This window comes from Leptonotus elevatus, chromosome 12 (assembly GCF_054856555.1).
Source record: "Leptonotus elevatus isolate MCC_2025b chromosome 12, RoL_Lele_1.0, whole genome shotgun sequence".
NCBI classification, from domain to species: Eukaryota; Metazoa; Chordata; class Actinopteri; order Syngnathiformes; family Syngnathidae; genus Leptonotus; species Leptonotus elevatus.
The window spans coordinates 10,102,489-10,121,061 of NC_141250.1; the positions used below are offsets into that span (position 1 = coordinate 10,102,489).

General features: G+C 37.9%; 1 protein-coding gene across 2 annotated transcripts; it reads right to left on the bottom strand.

Moving 5' to 3' along the window:
* Window positions 1–7,407: 7,407 nt before the first annotated feature.
* On the bottom strand, window positions 7,408–15,007 carry jam2b (junctional adhesion molecule 2b). Of its 2 annotated transcripts, none has more exons than XM_086090958.1 (10): window positions 14,871–15,007; window positions 12,761–12,826; window positions 12,493–12,603; window positions 12,273–12,422; window positions 10,152–10,333; window positions 9,909–10,017; window positions 9,723–9,830; window positions 9,136–9,151; window positions 9,021–9,063; window positions 7,408–8,510 (listed from the first exon to the last, which is right to left on the bottom strand). In XM_086090958.1, the coding sequence occupies exons 1-10, from the start codon at window positions 14,914–14,916 to the stop codon at window positions 8,472–8,474; spliced, it is 870 nt and encodes a 289-aa protein (XP_085947084.1). In that variant the 5' UTR covers window positions 14,917–15,007; the 3' UTR covers window positions 7,408–8,471. The 2 variants fall into 2 exon arrangements, with proteins under 2 accessions (XP_085947084.1, XP_085947083.1); XM_086090957.1 differs by having other exon boundaries at window positions 9,136–9,154.
* Window positions 15,008–18,573: the final 3,566 nt, after the last annotated feature.

Consider the following 18,573-nt stretch of genomic DNA (forward strand, 5'->3'; position numbering starts at 1 on the left):
GTGGGTGCGTCTCGGGCTGGTCCACTTCGCGAGCGTGTGCGTGTGTGTTTGTTGGGGAGTGCGTTTTGGGACTGCTAACCTTATAATCCTCTTCCTGGCTCTTTAATGAGACCCAGCAAATGAGTGCAGACAATTATTCCAATCAGCGTTCATGCTCTGATCAGCTGCAGCATGTTTGGAAAGTGAAGCCAGAGAATGTACATGCTAGACCTCCACCAAGGAGCTTTTGTCTTGAGGTCAGCTCCGTTTTCCTGTCGGTTTATAGCGCGGATGAGCAATTTGAATGCTGGAGGGGGCCACGATTTTTCATTAGTGCTATACTCTCGCTAACCAGACGTATGACAAAAATGATATTTTAAATATGGACACAGTACATGCTCTTAATAGATTAAATTTTTGATAATACATCGGTCCATCGCCGACGGACCCACATTTTTCTGGCGAATGATGAATGACGCGGGGGAGAAAAAAAATGCCGGACAAAGCAAAGACGAAAGTAGGTTTTCAATCGTCATAGGTAGACAGTCCGCCGGGTACGACGGTTGCTAGCTAGCAGCGGGGTTGCTTGCTTGTTTGCTTCCATTGCATTGAATTGCATTGACTGCAGTGACTGTATACAGTTGAATGTATGGAACCGCTTTATGCTGCCTGTACAGTAGGGGGCCGTCTACACATCAAAGAACTAAACTAGAAGAAGAAGAAGAAGAAGAAGCGGAAGAAGAAGAAGAAGAAGAAGAAGAACAGAAGACTAAAGAAGTCGAAGTAACTTGGTCCATACAGAGAGCAAAACTGACGCCAGTATTTGATGATAACGCTGTTTTTTAATAGTCACAGGTCATTGTATTGTTTTTAGTTTGAAACTAAAGTACTCAATTTGCCCGCTTTTTGAAGTATTCGAAATGGCCTAACGGGGGGTTATCTTCATGTATCTGACATTAGTTTTTCCTCACTTCCCCCGCAGTTTTTAATGAGAACCTAAATTAAATGTTTATTAGCTTTTACTTAATAATTCTTTTGGGATTTGCTGTTAAAATAATAATAATAATAATTTAGTTTTTTGGGTGGGGTTAATCAAGAGGCCGCTCAGAGTGTGTTTGGGAACAAGGAAAAAAGTATTCTCATTTGTTGGACATTCAGGATTTTTCTATGATTGCTATATCTTGACATATATAAAAATTACGTAACCAATTACCATTAATGGCAAGGTGGCACACAAAAATAATTTTGTAAAGAATATATTGGTAACCCCGCTGACTAAAATGAATGCTCACTGTTCCTCAATACAGCTTCATAGTGGTCTCGCAGTTAACACATCTGCATACGTCTCAAGCTTCTTTCCACAGTCCACAATCTTGCATGTTAGGTTCGTTGAACAGTTTTATGGATACAATAAGTCTATGACATGGTTAAATTGGTTACCTATGTGGTTTCTTGATTGTATGCAAAAGGTGTGTAAAAAACGGGCAGATCAGAATTAGGCGTTGTTGTCACATAGATACGCTAGTCGTTATTCAATACCAACCCTCTCACACTCAAATTCTCCAATCGACGTTGAGAATATCCTTGATTGGTCCTTCCTCGGGTCTCCTGACGGCGGTGTTCGGTTTAGGTGAACGGTATGGGATTTTTTTAATAGGTTTTTGGTGAACTAACGAATACACACGCACACACTCGCTCGCACGCACGCACACACGCACATACACATACTCACCCACATCCAAAAAAAAAAAAAGAGCAATGATGATGACATTACCGAATGAACAATACTGAGCTCTTTAAAAAAAAATAATAATAATAAATAAATAAAAAATAAAAAAAGAGAATATCCTTGACATCAAGCAAAACTGAAGACTGGAGTTAAAAAGAAAATGTCTCGTTAAGTTGCATCCAGCTGTGACAGAAGCTAGCAAAAGCATTAGCTCGTCTTGATTATTCATCATTAATACACAGGATCCGGTACTAACAAAGTCCAAATCATCTAAAAATAAAACAGAAAACAACACAAGTTTTTGTTTGGCCTTGGGAGGTCTGTGCTCCACTGTCCTAGTTTTCACAAATGTGTCCAGAAGATGTGAAGCTCCTGCTGTGTTGAGTGAGCTGAATAAATTGTTTCCCCTGCCTTTTTATAGCTTTGATAAATATTCATCTCGGTGCAGTGCAACGCTATTGATGAACTGAGCGAGGATGCTCAAGTCACAATCAGGCCGGACCGGCGTATCATTTTTCACATAAATGGTCGCGGTAAATAGTCATTTGCGCTGGTGGTCTCCTTCTTCCTCCCGCTAATGAGATGTGATTGTGAAGTCGAATCCAACACACACACACACACACACACACGGAGGAGTGTCTGGCAAGTGGCGGGACTACCCTCAATAATATTTGTCACAGATTGTCCAACGGGAATCCACTGGGTTTTTACTTGTGAAAAAATTCTGTCCTTCTCCATCTGTCTTCTTGTTTTTTTTTCTCCCCCCTCCTTTAGCCCTTCCCACCTCTCGCAAAGAGTTAAAGGCATAATGCTGGGAGCACTTGAGCATGGACGGCTCCTCTTGAATGATAAGCAGTGCTCGAGCAATGCACTGAAGCGCAGAACTTATATGCATTGGCCTTTTTAGTAGGGATGCATTGAAATGAAAAATCTAAAATATGAAAACTAAGCCTGAAAAAATGAAAGAACGAAAGAAATTGTAATACCTCAACAACCTGAACGGGGAAAAAAAAAAATCCTATTCCTCAGCTGGATCATTGTCTGCACTTATGTGAAGTGGGAACTCTGATTCCTTCTGAGCAATGTAATTAAATGTTACATAGAGTTGAATTGGCCTGGGATTACTCTTCTCATATTGATTAACCACCAAATTACGCCACAGATGAACCCTCTTCTAGTCTCTGCTTTTGCTGTAGTTTTGATTTACAGCAGATGTTTTTAACTCATTCACTGCCATTGACAGCTTTAGACGTCAAAAAATCATTTGAACTATTTCTATTAGTTTAACATTTTTTCCACTTTTGTTAACAAGAGTATGAAAACCTAGGAAAAAAATGTTTTGCACATTTAGAACAGATATAAAATGTGTGATTAATCATGAGTTCACTATTGAAGTCATGCAATTAATTACAATTAAAACTAAAACTAAACTAATTAATTGTAATTAATCACATGACTCAATAGTTAACGCACGATTAATCACAAATTTCATATCTGGTCTAAATGTACAATATTTTTTCCCCTAGATTTTCATACTCTTGTTAACAAAAGTGAGAAAAAATTTAAACTAATATAAATAGTTCAAATGAATTTTTGACGTCTATAGCCGTCAATGGCAGTGAATGAGTTAATGTGTTTATTTTTATTGTTTGACAGTTGCATGGCACATATTTGATTCATATCAGATTTGAAGCCTCATTTGACGAGGTCAGATTTTGATTTTAAGATACCATGATGCGCATCCCAAGTTGTGCCACTTGAGAGGAAAAAAATCAGAATCACGTCACTTGAGCCATGCGGTGTTAATGCCGCCTTATTATGCAGAACTAAACTTTTTTTTTATGCTTGCCTAACAGTTCAGAATGTTAAAAAAATGTTTTATACAGTAAATATCACCCATACAGTTGATATGGGACCGTTTGAATCTTGAACAAAATAATTCACCTCTCATCATTTGACAGCAAACTCGTTAAGAGCGAATCCACGCCGCCTTTGAGAGCTGCATCACAAATTCTGCGCAGGGAATACAAATATATTGCAATATATTGTATTCATTGACAATTTTAGAAACGTTCCTGCGGGGTGTTGGAATCTAAGCCAAACGTAATATTTCCTCTTTGGTTTACAAAGTGTGACAAACCTGCTTGGTTTTCATGCTTCGGATGCGCTCTAATACTTCCTAAAATCCAAGCCATGGCACACACGCACACACACAAATTGAAAATTTCCTCTGGATGCCACACTGCCTACACTGATCCTATTTGAGCTCTAGTAGGAAGCACAGGGCTGCAATTCAGTAGGAGTTTGAGGATGTGGATGTAGTGTACAATTTCACCCCCACTTAGTTACTGTTGCTATGTCCGACAGGCTTTCCACATGACCTTTCTGCACACCCTGAAGAAATATTTCAAGAATATAGAGAAAGAGAAAGGAGGTTTCAGAAGAGTGCCTTCAAAGTTACAGTTATAGGTCCACGTACGTAAAAGATGGCAGCTGGTGCACGCAGATTACAACGGCTGCACTTGACATCAAGGAGCAACAGTGCTTTTGTAGTAAGAGTACCCAACTCTTGAGTAGTCACTGATAACAAGCACCGATACCACAAGTACTTTTGATACATAAAATAAAATGTAAAAAAATTAAACCTTTTTTTAAATTATTATTTTAATTTGTCATTTGTAGTCATCATCAGGCTAGGCTCATCAAACGGCCATCAGAGGGCAGCTGATTCTGGTATCGGCCGCCGCTGCAATTATCGATACCTCGAAATATGGTCGGGTATCACTGCTAGCCCATCCCTACTATTACTACTATTACAATCATTCAAAAGCAAAAAAATAGCAGCGGAGGTGGGCAGACTCGTCAAAAATTTGACCCAAAAAAATAAAATTGAAAAGAGCAGAATTCATAGTCGTCCAGGTCCGGAAGCAAAAGAGCAGCCCAAGGGGGCGGGGGGGGCTGATTATGAATGGCCTTTTTCCATCCAAAATGTTGACTTTCTGTTTTTTAAGCCATTCAAAAATTGGCTCGCTGCTGTGTTTTGTATGTATATGTCCTTCTGCAGAACCAAAGTGTGCTTCAGCTTGAGGTCACAGGTCACTTCCACCATGTCCTATTCGTCCCCTTAACGCCTTACCCATTAAAACTATGTATATATAAAATTCAACTTGCCAAAGTGGATGGGCAGTGCTACCTGCCGATACTGAAATTCACTCCAATTTAAGGTTGGAACGGTGATAATATCAAAACAATAAAGAAAACCTTCTATGTGTTTTTTTTATTTTTATTCTATGAGGCACTGCTCGGAAAATCTCTGACCTCTCTTCTTTCTGCTCTCTGATTGGTCAGTCTGCATTTTTGCAGTGGGGTTGATGGTGACTTGGTGGGGATTGATTCTGACAGTCTTGAGTGTGAAAGTTGTTCTAAAAGCACTCCCACTGACATCCAAGCATCACTCAGCAGGCCTCCTGGCATTGTGACAGCGCGTCGGCATAAAGATTTCATGGAGCAGTAGGGGACGCCGTCTGCGAGCTTTTAAATGTTTAAACGTTGCTATTTCTTCTTGCTACGGCGGGAAGTGAGCGTTTTCCTGCCCCGATCCCTGCCGTGTCGCTGGTCCACTTCCTGTTGGTCTTCACCGCAACAATCCCCTCGAGGCATCCACGCATTGATTGATGTCCGTGTGATGTAAGATTTACATGAAAGTTGCTCATGCGAGCAGCGAACACAAACAGGATTTGCATTTGTCTGTCATTTCTGGTCATTTGCATTTTGTTTGGTTTGTATAAAAGCCTTTGCTGTGGAGCTATTTCTCTTGCTGCTCCTGAATAATAATAATCATCATCATCATAATAATAATAATAATAAATTAATTAGGTGCTATTAGGAGATCAAGGTAATTCTTTATTTTCAAGGAGACATTTATGTCTCATTGTTTTATTCTAATGTATTATCAAAAATTTCAAATAGAAAGCATGTGAGATTTGTTTTTAATAAATACAACAAATACATTGCAGATAAGAAATTACTGCGAAAAAGCAAAATAAAGGGGCATTTAAAATTAATAGATTATGAAATTAAAATTGAAAATGTTTACATAAAATAGAGGAATACAATACAATTTTTTATCTGCAAGTAAAATTTCAAGGAAATTATATATATATATATATATATATATATATATACAGTATAATCTGATTAAAATGAAGATGTGAGGATATGTTTTTTAAATGCTATTTAAAAAATAAATGAAATAAAATAAAATGGGTAAGTGAATTTGAAAAGAGAATAAATGTTTTAATTAATTAAATACACTAAAATAATATGAATTAAATTTAATCAAATGTGTAGAAATAAATCAAATAAAATTCTGGATATTTAAAAAGAAATTAGATTTGATAAAATATTACTTAGATGAAAATGAAATAAATAAAAAAAGAACTAAATTAAAATGATAATGATCATATATGGAATAAAAATACAGCAGTTAAGAACTTCAATGAATAACATATTACGTAAAATTTTAAAAACTAAATACAATTAAGAAATTAAAGAAAATAATATATTTACTTTTTTTTTTTAATTAGGGTTTTGGGTTTTTGTTTTGTTTTTGTTTTTTTTACGAGGATGGGTGGGGCAGTATCTGGTGCTACTCCACAGCCCATTTCAAACCTGGAAACAATTTTACTGATGCACATCGACCAATAGATGGCAGTGATGCCCCATTTTAGATATGTGTGATGAGCAGAGTCAGTGAGTCCACTAAATGGCTGAATTTAGTGCAACCTTCTTTTGTTCTACTGCCGAACTTAAAAGAACGGAAAAAGGCAGAATCAAACTCTTTTTTTTTCTGGTGAAAAGAGATATAGTTTCTTATTTCATTTAGAGATTCAGTGTATATAATCAGTAAACTAACACAATATCCTGTCAGTCTTGACAATGCCAAAATGCTTTAAAATGGCTGTCAGTGAATGAAAATATACAGTTTCTCACCTCGGGTTTTTTTCTTGTGGGAAAGAATAAGAATATGTCCAAGACCATAAAGTGAAAGTAGTACAAGTATAAGACTAAGATATTATAGTTTATATTACAAGTTTACTCAATGATTTCCATTCCTTCAATCCAAGTCTATGCAGGAACTGACTCACGATGGAGCACGCCAACGTGTGACCAAAGATGGAGGCCGAGCTAACTTTCATCTTTTCATCCTGGCGTCTTAATAAAACAGCAGCCCTGACAGAGATTTCATTTGACAGCCGCCGCCCACTCGCACACACTCTCTGTCGTTTTGTCACACTTCTTTTCACACTTCTCGGCCCCTCTCTGACAGATCGCTTTCTACACGCACGCACACAGCGGATTTAAAATGGGATGTAAGAAGAACAGGAAGACTTGTCAGCGCAAAACTCACTCAAGTAATTCACTGGCTTTCAAAGCAGTCCAGTTAATTGCGCATGCACAGATAGACCCCTGCTGGTGCTCGAGCACTTGCCCTTTTTGCCCTGGATGAGAAATGTGTCCTTTCTGCTGGAGCCCAACTTTTTCTTCATTCGTCTCTCTCTCTCTCTATATATATATATTTATTTATTTTTTAAGACCTTCTTTGTCATTAATTCCCTCCTAAGGGACATTTGAATATTTTGCACGCGTGTGTGTGCGACAGGAAAACTACACAACAAGAGGCCATTGCATGTCAAAACTTTAATAGACAGGGACAACAATAACAAAGGAAAACAATAACATAGAGGAGAACTCAAAATCAAATGCAATATTAACTCTACTATTGTTCATTCAGTTCATGCGAAATGAAGAAAGGCACTTTTACTTCATCAGGCCACCAACACTCAGTGCAATGTCTCCCTCTCGTGGCCATGTACCAGTAGTACAACACTCATCTCATAGTGGTCTGCTAAGGCAATATACCGTATACTGTATATACTCATGGGAAACGCTCGTTAAGCAGTAAAATATGCAACATATTGATGTCAACATACTAAGTGCACATTAAGGGCATCTCAGATTGGTGTGAAAGACCTACTGCATGTTGCACACATTGTACACAGTTCAATAATTATATTTAAAGGTAAATAAACAGTGGGAAATGTGGGCGTTATTTTGTGTTATTTTGAGAAATTACGAGAATTTGTTGATTAATAATGTAATTATTGTGTTATTTTAAAATCAACAATTGGAATTTGTGGGCATTATTGATATCATAAAAATACACAACTTGCCTTTTTTTCAAATGAGGACGTGAGATTTGTGAAAATATAAATGTTGAAATTAATACAAAGATCCTTCAGTGTTTGCAGACACCCGTTCATTTGTTTCTTAGTTCACACGCAAACAAAAGTGAAAGAGAGTAACTAAAACACATTTACACACAAACACATATAGCTTTGTAAAACACAGCATATGAACATATTACCGAGAAAAATAAAGGTTCTGTTTGTGGAAAAATAGATCAAATGCAGTGGGAATATTTGTTAGTTTGCCAAAATAAGTGAGAGAGCATAATTGTAATACTGGCGCCTTCACTCCTCACAGAAATAGCAAATACTCAAACTATCTTTGTAAAAAAAGGTATTTGAACCCTGTGTTGGCAGAAACTGGCCTTGAGCCACAATTGTGTCTGCGGTCCAACAAAGATTAGGACAAACGTCTGCTTTAGGTTTTGGTCTTTAGGAAAATACCAGCGTGGGCTAAACAACAGTCCAGTTAATTGAACAATAAATGAATACATGAATAAACATCATTGCACAAATCAGATCATGAAGGACTGAGTCGGTTTGTAGGTCTTGATCTGCGAAAAACACACAGAAAAACAATTAGTGGTTTGAATTAGCCTGGGCCTTTGATTAGCAGCAACACATTCATCTTATAAAGCCTGAATCATGACATATATGAGAGAACATTCTTGATTATTTGTAAATAGAGTATTTACTGGTCCTTTTGAACAAACAAACATTCTTTTTTTAAATCAACTTTCACATATGACTTTTGATTTGTGTCATATTTGATACATCCAGTCACAATGCTTTAAATTTTTGCATTAATAACTGTCAAAAATATCATAGTAAACAGACTTATCAAACATATTAAGAACATTTCCCACAATTAATAAGTATAGGTGTCTCTCCTTTCTCAAGGTCGCTGGAAAAAGCCGGGTGATACTGCCCTCTAATGGATGATCCGTGCAAAGCATGTGTCAGATAATATAAGTTGGGATTTTAATGGGGGGAAAAAAATATTATATTCATGAAATACAGGGCTCAAAATGTCTTGTATTTAATATGAGCACAAACACACTTACATTGTGGATGGGTGGAGGTGGAGGAGGGTTGTACGACTTGGCGCTGGAAGATAAACTGTACAAGTTGCTTAAATGTCCAGAAGTGGTTGAGAAAAACAAAAGACTAGCAACTCACCTTTTTGATTTCTTCTCTTCTGGTTGAAGGGAGAAAAACGGGAGATGGTCAGACATTTGCATTGTTACAGATGCGTGGAACTGCTCATGTTTGAACATATTTCAATTTATTCAAACCAATCGAACGTATTTGCAAATACATTTGACTGTACTTGCAAATAATATGTTTAAACGTATTGGCAAATACGTTCAAATGTACTTTTAGGCTAAATCTTAAAAATAGCAATCTTGCGCTGCAGACATATTAATAAATCATAAGAAACAAGAATAAACATTGTTTACATATTTCATTTTCAAACATATTAGTATAATGTAGGTAAATGCTAAAAAAAAACTATTTTTTTTTTTGCTTGCACAAAAAATGCAACGTTTTTAGCAGTTAAGCCTACAAGTACGTTTGAATGTATTTGCAAATATTTTCAAACATAATTTCCAATCACAAATGTTTATTTCACATGACCAGTTCCCCATTTCTGGACATTGTCACAAATGACCTTGAATAAGTTCCCAATATATCGCTGTCTTTTGTACATTTCATACGCTTGATGTAAAGTTCATACACGGCGACCGCGCTATGAGATTACTCACTCTTGCAGAATCCTCGACGTCGGCACACGCACGCAGAGATGCAGCAGAGGAGCGTGAGGATCACGAAACCCGAAGCGCCAGCGATCAAGATGGAGATATCCACCGGATCTGCACCATAAATAAATAAATAAAATGTCATCTCTCTTGTGAGTACACATGGAAAGGTAGGGGCAAAAAAATCCTTACAGTCAATAACTTTTAGTTGTTGTGCCACGCAGCTCTTGGGCGCCCCCACACTGTTGGAGGACTCGCAGCGATACATGCCGGAATCCACTTTGGAAATGCTTGCAAACTTCTGCTCCGGGCGAAGAGTAAAAGAGAGAAGAAGAGCAACAGCTGCACATGTGTTCCTTCTCGAGTCCATACGAGAGCACAAGTGTGTGCTTTGTGCTCCGCGCGCCATGTGTCACACAGCGGGAGCTCACTGACCAGCGTGCCTCTGCGCGTGTCCATGCTGTACGGCATGTCGGACGAGACCTTCAGTGCCATGTTGTCTTTGTACCAGCTGTACGTCGCCGGGGGCACGCTCTGCTCGTCTTTGCAAAGGAGCTCCAGGTCGGAGCCCACAAATACCGAGTGGGGCACCTCGCAAGACGGGATGTGGGGCGGCACTGAGGACGCAAACGGAATACTGTAAACACTGATATTTACATAACAGCTCAAAACAGTAATAGTGGCGCAATTCTACAACAACTCTCTGGCCCACATCTTGTGCTTCTAATTGGATTTTCCAGGAAGCACCTGTTTAAAAATAGACTTTGAAAATACATGTACAATATGTTTTTTAAATTCTGCTTCAAATGAATGCAACTATACCGCTAATAGCATATTGCTAGCTAGCTATGACGCCCATGTGCAAAAGTTATCTAAGCTGCACTCCATTTGTTTACAGAGTAAACTAGCGACTAACGCTAACATTTCCTGTCACCTAGCTGCTATGTTCTATGTGAGAACTTAATACGTCTTCATATTCTACAGAAGAATAAAAAAGAATAAAAATGCATTTAGCTTTTTACTAGCTATCAGAAACCCACCCAAAATGGGTCCACGTCCAACTTTTGGGTCCACGACCTACATGTTGAGAATCTCTGGCGAAATAAGAGGATGTGGAAGTGACACAGACTTAGCAAAGCTACTGCTCAACAAGTACCTGTATCAACTCTTTTTTGGTTTTTAATTTTTTGCACATTCCAAAAAAAAAATATTTTCTAAGAAGTCATGCTACAAACTTAGCAGCCATGGCTAGGGTGACCAGACGTCTCACTTTTACGGACTTTTGAGCCTTGTGTCCCATTGTGACGGATTTCGCCAGCCACATTGTCTTGTCTCGTTTTGCGCAGGTCACATCCTGGCATCCTGGTTTTGGGCCACCAGTATGTCAATCACACAGTTGTCATAGTGATTTATACTATAAGCCAATTCAAAAAGAATGTAACTGTTAAATTCCTTCCTATTTACTTTCTCAATCACGTTTGCGTCTTTTTCATCATATTGGAAAAACTACTGTACTTCCTGTATCTGTGTATAAGAATGATGGGAAATAAAGTCCTGCAAGTCAGACCCAACGCAAGCTGAGCTTTTCTGGCGGCATATTTCCAGTGTCACAATGCAGGACCGGCGCAAGGTACATGGCACAGCCATCTTAATAGCTGCCAGAACCGAGCAAAAAACGGTGGAGAATGCATTGATTGTTAAGCGCTGTTGAACTGTCAACAAAGATAGCATTTAGTATTAGCTAAAGCATTTACGCAACCACCGGTCACCAGTGACTAGCGGTTAAATTTGTTATAAATTGTTTCTGGTGAGAATTCATTGTATATTTCATTTTCAGCAAATTTGTAATGTCCCGGTTTTTAATTTTGAAAATGTTGTCACTCTAGCCAGGGCTAACATTAGCTTGTTAATAGTGCTAATGGCAGCTTTGTAATGCTCGCTCTATTGTTTTTTTAGCGTTCTTAACTATTCTAATGCTAGGTTCCAATCTTAAACTACCTCATTAAGTCACATGAAACACATGATTCAAATATTATAAAGACTTTAATCAAATATGAAAATATATCAATGCCGTCTATAATCTATAAAAAATATATATTGAAAATAAATATATAAAAAATATCTTTTGAAAATAAATATGAAATAATTCAAAGTGAATAATGAATTAAAATATGACTATTAATAAAAAATACTAAATAAAAATGTGACTAAAATTCTACAAATAATATAATATAATATCAATAATTAAAGATATATAGTAATGGACATTGATGCAGGTATTGGAAAATAATGTAATTTTTTTTTTTAATATGTTGGTGTTGTTTGTAAAAATGCATCATACTGAAAGCTGTTTCTAATATTTTTATGTCCTTTATTTTGGGCTGGCTGAGAGGGCCAAAATAATAATTAACTATAACCCTAATGTTTAATCCATCCTGTCTAACAGTATCAATTAAAACCCAACATGAATCCATGGTGAAGATGGATTTTCTTTCAACGCAGCTTGTGCATTGTATTGTGCAAGTGTCCCTAATAGTGTGGCTCACGGACGCATACCGTGTACATCGAGGGTGACGGAGGCCTCTCCGAAGCTGACGTGGTCGTCGCCGGCGGTCACCTCACAGCGATATTCCCCGGAGTCTTTCTGTGTCACCGAGTGGATGGTCAGAGTGGCTCCCTCCATCTTGGCCCGGCTTGCGTACGAGCCTGCGGTGATGGGAAAAAAAGAAATTGTTGCGTGTAATGCCAGAATATAGGGAGAGATGTCATCACCCACTGGTAAATTTGTTATTAAAGTAGACAAAGGTCACAGCTTTTCCTTTCTTCTTCCACTCGATTCGAGGGTTCTGGTCCTTCTCGGTGCGGAAGTCGCAGGACAGAACAGCATCTGAAAGGACAGGACAGGCTTATTTATGTACAGCTACATTCTGCCTTTGGAGGTAGCATGATTTTTCTAACAGCTTTTGTTAAAGAATGCCAATATAGATTTATCAAAAAGATGGTTTGAAAAAAACAAAAACAAGATGGAGATGAAGCACACTTACCTGTGTGTTCATGGACCTCCACTTTGGTTTTAGAAGAGCTCACTGCCACTGACATACTGACAGGACCTGAAAAATAGTAAAATTAACAATGTTTTGAAAAGGCAACAAATTCCACGATTGTTGCTTTAGCAATCCATTCGTTTCCTGTAGCGCCAGTTGATATGTGTCCAGCCAATCGCAGGGCACGCAGAAACAAACAACCCTCCAGTAGCACATACTGAATATTTCTATATTATGGCACAAAATTCAAATTTGTTCCTTTCTGCACGTATTGATAAACTGCATAGATGTCAAATTAAAAAACACGTCAGAGATTAATGTTGATCTTTGATTTTGGTGACATAACAGCAAACGAGTTGAGTGTCAATCAACAGCGCCTCTGCTGGTTGCAGTTGTGTAATGCATGCCCCGTCGATTGTGGAGGTTTAAAGCACTAATCCAAAATCAGTTTTCACACTGGCGACAGAATTCATCGCTTGTTAACCATTATGATAAAGCCGGGAATAAAGTCAACCAACTCGGTTGCGTCGACCACAAAAATTGGTCAACACAAAAATGCATGCCTCAAAATAATTGTTAATAAACGGGAAGCAAAGCAGGACTGTTCATTAAATCCTTGTGCATGTGCATAAACTTGTCTCATGCGGTTTCTCTCGCGAGCTTAACTTAGCATAGCTTCCTTTCAAAAGCTTGTGTACGTTTCACAGAGTAATCGATGGAATAATCGATAGGATAATCGATTTCAAGATTGGTTTGTGACAGCTTTGAAATGCCGGGACGGACAAAAGCCTTGTAGAATTTAATTTAATTTCTTTCATATTTCATCATGTTACCATTAACACACAATTCGTAAGGGAATTTCCAGTTTGTGTGTGTGTGTGCGGTGTCTGGTGGTACCAGGAGCGCTGCTGTTTTGGAATGTAAAAGTGATGGACGACTTTCAGAAGGGGCGGATTCAACCCGATACTGATAACCTCTTTTCTCAAGTGCTCGCTCACACACAAGAAGACAGAGAAGAATGAAGAATGAAGCAGAATCGGCTGAAAGAATTTGAAGGTTTTCTACTTTAATGTCCAAATGGACGGTACACTACAGTAAGTGAGTAAAGGTACACCTGCACCATTTTTAACAAGATCCAATGCAAAACCTGAGACAAAGAATTGATGTATATGTTTATCATTGTGGTTGTGAACAAAACCCATTTTGCTTACACAAGAGGGTCAGAATACTAAAAACACTTCACAATATTTTTAACAACCAGTTTTATGTTTAAAAAAAAGAAAAAATTCCGACAGTATGAATCAAAACCGGGTCATCTATTTTTGGAAATTATTGGATTTTATCAGGCGGCTTTTATTTGACATTCAAGGATTAAATCTGAGCTCTAAGGTTAAGCCTGAAGTTCTGGTTTGAGTTTGGAGTGCTAGGGTTAGAAATGAGTAACGTCTTCTCACAAATGCAATGGTAGACTACGCATGAAATTCTGCCTCACAAGAACGCTCCGAATATTTGGACCACTTCTGCTAAACAGATCAGGAAAAAGCAATCGTATGAAAAGACCCAACTTCAAAAGGGAGTTTCGTCCTGATAAAGTGCGGTCAACGGGGGACCATAAAGACCACGTGACTGTCTCTCATCAGCCGTGCACATCTCAAGCAGCATCAGAGAGTCGGTTTAGTGTAAACGCAACCGCTCACAAAAAGTGAAATAAGAGTTTCTTGAAAAAAAGAAAAAAAAGCTGATTTGTCAACTTTTGGTCTTACTGTTAAAACTGTAGTTATAACAACAAAACATGACCCCAGACTAACTGTTAAGCCACCCCCAAAAAAAATTTATTCATAGAAACTTGTAGTGTATTGAACATTTTAAACTCATGATTAAAGTTGCAAAACATAGCACGCAATTTGCATATTTTATTTTGCCTGATGACCGTTTATTTGTTTTTGTTTTTTACATCCGAAATGAATATCACAATATCGCTATCACAACTAAACAAAAACTGCGATACTATAACGCGCGGCATCTGCAGATCTTGCACATACAGTTTCAGATTAATTGAACAGAGCGACATGCAAACAAGTGTCTTTTTTATTATTTTTTTAACACTCACAGTGTATGCAGAGTAGAAATAAGAGCTTGAACATCATCGTGGTCATCGTCGTCCTCCGCCACGCGTGGGTTCTCGTAGCGTGCTCGATTTGTAGAAGTGTGTGTGTGGACCTTCTTAAGTTTCACACAGAAAAAAAAAAAAGGCGCGAGCGAGGGTCGTGGAGCAAATGACGACACGTGACCGTGACGACACTTGTTTTTCTTCATCATCATCATCATCATCAACAGTGGCAGGAGACACATGTGCCCCCCAAACCCAAATTATTGTCAAATCATAAATGGATTGAGTCCATTATTACTCATTATTTTCGATCATGATTATTATTATTTAGACCTACTTTATTTACTTTTTCTTTTTGTTTACTTACAAACTTAGCTTGTCGAAGACGGTGACGTCATGCATGCCGTGATCATGGCAGCTGAGTCGCTGTAGTTGAAGCTTTGCTGGTTTGTTTTGATTGCATTATTGTTAATTGTATTATTGTTAATGTTTCATGTTATGTGTTCTGTAAAGTGCTTTGTGACAGCTGCTTGAAAGTAGTAGTGGCAGTAGCAGGTTTACAATAACTGAATGTCATGATTTCATTTTACAGGAAAACGTCTTAATATTGTAAGAATATAGTTGTATGGCAGTAATGTAGTAATTTTACAATTAAAAAAAGGAAGATTTTATGTGAATAATGTCGTAATTTTACAAGAAAAAGAGTAGCTATTTTATGACAGTAGAGTTACGGTTTTATGAAAATGTTGCTGTAATTTTATGATAAAAAGTCAGAAAAGTAAAGCTTTTACAACAAAAAGGCCCAAAAAGTAAAATTCATAATATTCCATATCACCCTCAAACTATGAAAAATGGATGAGAATAAATTCAGATAAATAAAACAACATATTTCATGCATGGTGATGGATGGATGGATGGATGGATATATAATTATTAACCTAAGAATTTAGATACATTAAACAAACCATTTAAGCACAAGTTAAACAGCAGGGGACCCTGAGGGACACCACAAACAACGGCAAGTACTGTATATCAGATTGATGTATAGACAGACGGACGGACGGACGGATGGGCGAATAGATAGATAGATAGATAGATAGATAGATAGATAGATAGATAGATAGATAGATAGATAGATAGATAGATAGATAGATAGATAGCATGTACAGTATCGCTGCATGAGAAAATAAAATCTGCGGTGGGCCAGTTGGTCGTGCTGAGGACTCGTGGTGTCATCGCCATGATTTGATTCAGCAGAAGAAGCAGAGAAGAAGAAGCAGCTGCAGATTGAGCTCCAAGCGTGTCCTTGCGTATTGGGTTTCCCTCCCGCATGGCACACACAAGCGGCCATTGTCGCCCGTGCTGTTTGCCTGTGCCACATGCTTACATTTGGGCCATATGCACGCACGCACACACACACACACACACACACACACACACACACACACACACACACACACACACACACACACACACACACACACAGTGGATACAAACACAGCAGATCTTCGCCACGGCACCTGTTCAACACTGTCAGCTGTCGTCCTGTGACACACACACACACACACACAAGCACACGCTTATAACATGACACTTTGCACAGGCGTGTTGCACACTCTCACATGTAATAAATCCCCTTGTAAGCGAATCATCAGGTCAACACATTAGGTACAGCTGCACAATTGAATGACCTACAAGAGTGGAGACTGGAGAGGCGTTCCTAATAGTTTGGTTGCCTTATTTAGCGACATGAGAAAGGGGTTCAAGCATCATGCAGTCAAAGTACAAGTGCACTAGACGTGTCAGTGGTGGGGGTCAGAGCCAGTAAGGCCTTCTGTGCCTGCCAAAACACTTTCAAAAGCACTGGCCTACATTTTTACACCAAAATTCCAAGCCACACCAAGTGTTATAGTAGTCAAACATCTCATCACATTTTGAAATCAAAATAATCCTCACAAATCAAATTATACCAAATTGATCAAATTGACCGCCATCGTGACTCATGACGTCATCTCGGAATTGTCAATAAGGTATTCCATATGCGCAAAAGTGCCCTTTTTCCCCTGGAGCACTTGCCCCCAAAAATGTCTGTGCACGCCACTGTACAGCAGTAAATAATAAAATTGGGCTTAACCTGCAACATAACACAAGGTTTTAATCCCTTCTCCTAATATTTGTAGTTTTATATTGCACCATTGTATACGTTTTGTATTCTTTTTTTAATGCTAGTATTTTTAAAAATATATATTTTTTAAATTTTTATTTGTTTGAAAAAAAATATTTTTATTTGTATTATTATTTATTTGTTTTTATTATTTATTATTTATTATTTATTTTTTTATTGCTTTATCAAGCAAAGAAGAACCCAGGTTGGACACGAGAATGCAACACCTTGGTGACAGTGGTTGCACTTCCCATCTGCGTCCACATGGTGGTACTATGGTACAAGTGTAACCAGAGCCGTGGAGTACAGATGACTGAAGACGACAGTATTGCAAGCAGGCAAACCTAACTAGAATGTTCAGCACTCGTTTTTCTTTCCATCATCACCGCACTGTTGTCTGTTGGAGGTCGTTATTTGGTTAGGACTTCATATTTCATAGCCTACATTATGTTCAGATGAAGTCCGTTTAATAACAATAACATATGAAAGCGTTGAAGCTAATGCTTCTTGTTACTACGAGTGTTGTGCTGAATATGAATGTTGGAAGAAAAATGATGTACTATAAATGCATCTTAGCGACTGTATTATTACTTTAGATGAACGACAGCTATTACTACAGATATTTAGAGTGTGCCATAATACAACCGCAAAAGAAAACAATATGCATCAAAAAGAAATGTGCATTTTTCATGTTTTCATTTAAAAAATTTAAAAGAATTTAAAAAAATGCTATAATATATAACAGAAATGAGTAACAAAAAAACTATAACAAAATAATATAAATGAATCAATGATGTTTCTAATATTTTGTTTGTGGCGTTGAACCACTTCATAATGTTCTAAACTCTTTTTCTATTACCTGCATTACATTATATATTTTTTTATTTTTTTTCCCGGCATAAAATAAAGTGTGATTATCTGCAAACAAAATACATTTTAACAATTAAAACAGAGCAGTGACTGAGGCGTGACAAGGTGCTTGAATCTCTCCTCTAACGAATCCACATGATTTGCTGCTAGAATGAATTTGTCTATGTGTGACGCCTGTATCAAAATATATGAAGTTGAAATGTTTTACTTTGGGTTGTGCAAAACAGATAACTGGCACTCATGTCAGCTCACAATGTGCTATTCTCTTCTCAGACAGTACACAACCCCTGACCCTTTATACAAAGAAAACGAGTATTCCACTTTTTCGTAGCGCCCTCTGGTGGAGAAGAAAATTGCAATGTGACAACTTACCCGTGACACAACTAGCACGGTCTCCCCTACTTGTCACCCTTTCAATAGGTCGACTGATTGATTAGGCTACAAGTTGAAGACACCTGATGAGAGGACATACCTTGGTCAAGGGATACCATCTTTTTTTTTTTTTGTCTAGGCTTGTCTGTCTCATGAGTTTATTTTCCTGATGAACCACAATTCAAACGCAATGTTTGATTTCCACTGGTTCATTTTCATTCAATTTATTTTTCATATTCCCAGGTGTCCTGCGATTGGCTGACGAGCATTTCAGGGTGTACCCCGCCTCTCACCCAC

What these genes read in the sequence shown, in the direction of transcription:
- jam2b (XM_086090957.1), bottom strand. Translation starts at nt 14,916, where the DNA reads ATGACCACGATGATGTTCAAGCTCTTATTTCTACTCTGCATACACT. An exon ending in ATTTCTACTCTGCATACACT is followed by an intron (nt 12,827 to 14,870) that starts GTGAGTGTTAAA and finishes ACTATTTTTCAG; the next exon opens with GTCCTGTCAGTATGTCAGTG. An exon ending in CTTTAATAACAAATTTACCA is followed by an intron (nt 12,423 to 12,492) that starts GTGGGTGATGAC and finishes CCATCACCGCAG; the next exon opens with GCTCGTACGCAAGCCGGGCC.